We start from the raw sequence: 3,207 nt of genomic DNA, 5'->3' as shown, positions 1-3,207 counted from the left end.
GGTAATCTTTGATCGTTCGATCACGCTCATATATGATATTTTTTCAAATATTCTTGGTCGCTCTCCATACATAATGATTCTATATCCTTTGAGATGTCTACACAGTTTGAGCAGATGAAGGTTGCTTTGTTGCGTTTCAGGGTTTGATTGTTTAAGTGTATTTGAACTTGGTATGCTGGTAGTTTAGAGCATTTGAAATGAACTAAACGAGAACATTTTACCATGGAGCATTTAAGGGTGTTTGCTTCGTCTGGAACGAAGCAATTTGCAGTTGTACACTTTGGTGGAGTCTCTGTTGATGTTATGTCAATGGATGATATATCACTGGGTGGATCCTCATCCATTGTTGTTGATTTTGGTGGCAGAAGATGATGGTAGCGTTTGTGGGAGCTTAATTCTTTAGTAAAAAATACCAGATTTTTGTAAATTTTCGCCATCAATGCAGGCAGCACTAAAGCAAAAGAGAAACCACTTGAAGGAAACCTGATTACCTTAACAATATCTCATCAAAATGTTTCTCCTCGCTAGAGTTTCCACAACTGTAAATATTTCAAAATTGAGTAGATTTGAAAATAATTTTTCAATTTGAGATTATTGTCCCAAATTAAACTGCTTTTGATATTATACTGTACTTAGACCTGTAACATTCCCTGTGATAAAATCCATTTTCAAATCATTTTTACAGAGAATAATAAAAGTGCCAAGCGGAGTTTGAATAGATATTTGTCTTTTTTAAATGACAAGCACTTTGTCATAAAAAAATGATGAATTATGATTGACTACCCACCTCTCGGCTTAAAACCCAGTAATTAGGTTTGTGAAAATAGGCAGCTTCTTTTTGGAGTGAAATATAATCGTTTTGTTGCAACCAGTGGTTTTACTTTATTAGATGGGGACCTTGAGTCGATGAATTTCGTATTGCTTGAATGAATTTTTCTTTGGAGTGAAATGCTAGTGAATCTATCGCCACATCACTAAAAATGAAAAACATGAAGAGAATGATAAAGCTCGAGTTAAGAAAAGTTTTTTTGCTGGAACTTCTTATTTGCGAGAGCATATTCATGGGAATTTAGCATTTCATTGGGTTTAACTTGAGTAGTATCATTTGCCTTTAATAAATTCAGGGGGGACACTCATAAGGTTCGATTCCCACTCGAAGCATTTCACTTTGGCAAGTGAATGAACCTTCGCCTGGGTCAACTCATGTCAACATCTCAGGCTCATCTCTGTATGGCTTTAGCAAAATAAGATATAAAATCTGGGGAGCGTACCACTCAATTTCAAAACGACGGTATGTGCCGCGCAAAATCTACTTTTCAAAATCGTATCCTAACAGTGCATTTCAATATTGCTGAAAAGGTACCCTTTCATTGCATTTTCTCTCGATTTACCTAACCCTTATAGTGCACTATATTTGACAGCTGTAAATCTGCGTGAAAGAAGAAGCTTGGGAAATTTTCTGTTTCAAAGAAAAAGTGAAAAAATGATTCTTGTCAGCTGTAATTTTCAGACAATAGAAACTCTTTAAAAGAAACAAGAAGTAAAAACCTTTCTTTTTATGAATCATTTCGAATTTGTTTTAAAATTCTTGAGCGAGTTACGGCATGTCTAAATTTTACCGTAAATATTTGTACCCACCATCTGCTAACTGTAGTCATAATTGGCTTTTCAAAGATAACTGTGTCGAAAATTAATAATACGTTAATGACGTCATTATATACTTTTTTCTTAAAAACCGGGGGTTTGCATTTGTGCTTTTTGTAAAAAATACGAAGTTTAAAACTCGTTTAAATTTTCCACACAGTCCTTTTTAACACAAGTGAGTAATTCTCGAGCTAACAATATAATTTTTATACCTGTTTGTAGGGCAGAACTGGTCCCATTTCGCGCATTTATTTAACATGCGTGTTTTTTTTACCCCTGAATTATTTTCGCTACCGGCCCAGCTGACAAATAGTTACTGGCGGGAATTTTTTTCACAGATACAGAGAGACAAATTCAGTGAAACGATATTGAAAACATTTTTTTTGATCGAAGACGGACGTGACTTTTGAACTTTTTTTTTTAATTATATTTTGGGGGGGGGGTCGCACATAAAAATTAAAGCTTGCTTTATTTTTGGGGGTTTCCTTGGAGCGTTAAAAATTATACGAAAAGTCGGCGACATCACAAGAGTGAATTGTAAATAACAGCGTCTTTTTAAATTTGCCATGGAGGGAGAAAGACTGTTTTTTCTTCTGTGGTGGAATTATAACAGAAAAAATGCGCAAAGGCGATCAAGAAGAAAATTTTCCAACTTTATCATGATGTATCGTGCTGTTACCACAAGGCTGCGGTCTAACCTATTACAAATGCAAAACTGTATGTTACTTGGGATTACAAACTCTAATGCTCCACGTTATTGGGCTCAAGACTACCAGCAAAATTGGTTTGAAATCATGTGGGAAAATAGAAACAATCAGATATTTTCTGAATTCTGGTACAAAGAGTTTCGCATGAGACCTGAGACATTTGAATTTATCGTTGAATTGGTTCGTGCTGAAATGGAAAGGCGTGATACAACTTATCGTCGATCAATCCCTGTAGAAAAGAGGGTGGCTGTTTCCATTTGGCGCCTCTCTAATGGAGCCTCTTACAGAACTGTTTCCAAAACATTTGGGGTGGGAAAAACTACAATTGTTGAAATAAATCAAGACTTTGTAATTCCACTCCTACGACATACCAGAGAATTCATTCACTTTCCCGAGACAGAACTAGAAACTGCTATCGCAATCGAAAAATTCCATGAGAGTGCTAGGTGTGAATTGCCACAGGTAGTCGGAGCTATTGATGGGACCCACATGGAGATTCTCAAACCTGACAGCGAAAGTCGAGTGGATTACTTCAGACTGCTGTTGTTGAATCACTGCTGATTGTTGTGCTACTGGCTGTGGAATTGATGATAATGGAGCTCTTTGTTGAGCTCGCTGCTGCTGTCCAAGTTGTGGATAATAGATTAGAAATTCACTGTAAGTAGGAGGTGCAACACCAATTCCAAATTGTAATCGAAATTGATGTATGTAACTCTCATACATCATCAAAGAATTGGAATGCGGTGTATCAGACATAACAATTTCAAATTTAACTTCACAAATAACTGCACTTCTTCTACACTCTTCTTTCTGTCTTTAAAAAAACACGAATGAAAGGTCAAAAATATTTTCAATT

At 36.0% G+C, this 3,207-nt stretch overlaps 1 protein-coding gene across 1 annotated transcript; it reads left to right on the top strand.

Moving 5' to 3' along the window:
- Window positions 1-2,306: 2,306 nt before the first annotated feature.
- On the top strand, window positions 2,307-2,912 carry LOC136818837 (uncharacterized). The gene has a single exon (XM_067075069.1). The coding sequence runs from the start codon at window positions 2,307-2,309 to the stop codon at window positions 2,910-2,912; it is 606 nt and encodes a 201-aa protein (XP_066931170.1).
- Window positions 2,913-3,207: the final 295 nt, after the last annotated feature.

The sequence above is a fragment of the Clytia hemisphaerica genome, unplaced genomic scaffold (genome assembly GCF_902728285.1).
Source record: "Clytia hemisphaerica strain Z4C2 unplaced genomic scaffold, Clytia hemisphaerica genome assembly, whole genome shotgun sequence".
NCBI classification, from domain to species: Eukaryota; Metazoa; Cnidaria; class Hydrozoa; order Leptothecata; family Clytiidae; genus Clytia; species Clytia hemisphaerica.
Note: the sequence above shows the minus strand (reverse complement) of the source record. Positions and strands in the feature narration are given on the sequence as shown.

Excerpts from the sequence above, each read along its gene's own strand:
- LOC136818837 (XM_067075069.1), top strand. The coding sequence starts at position 2,307 with ATGTATCGTGCTGTTACCACAAGGCTGCGGTCTAACCTATTACAAATG.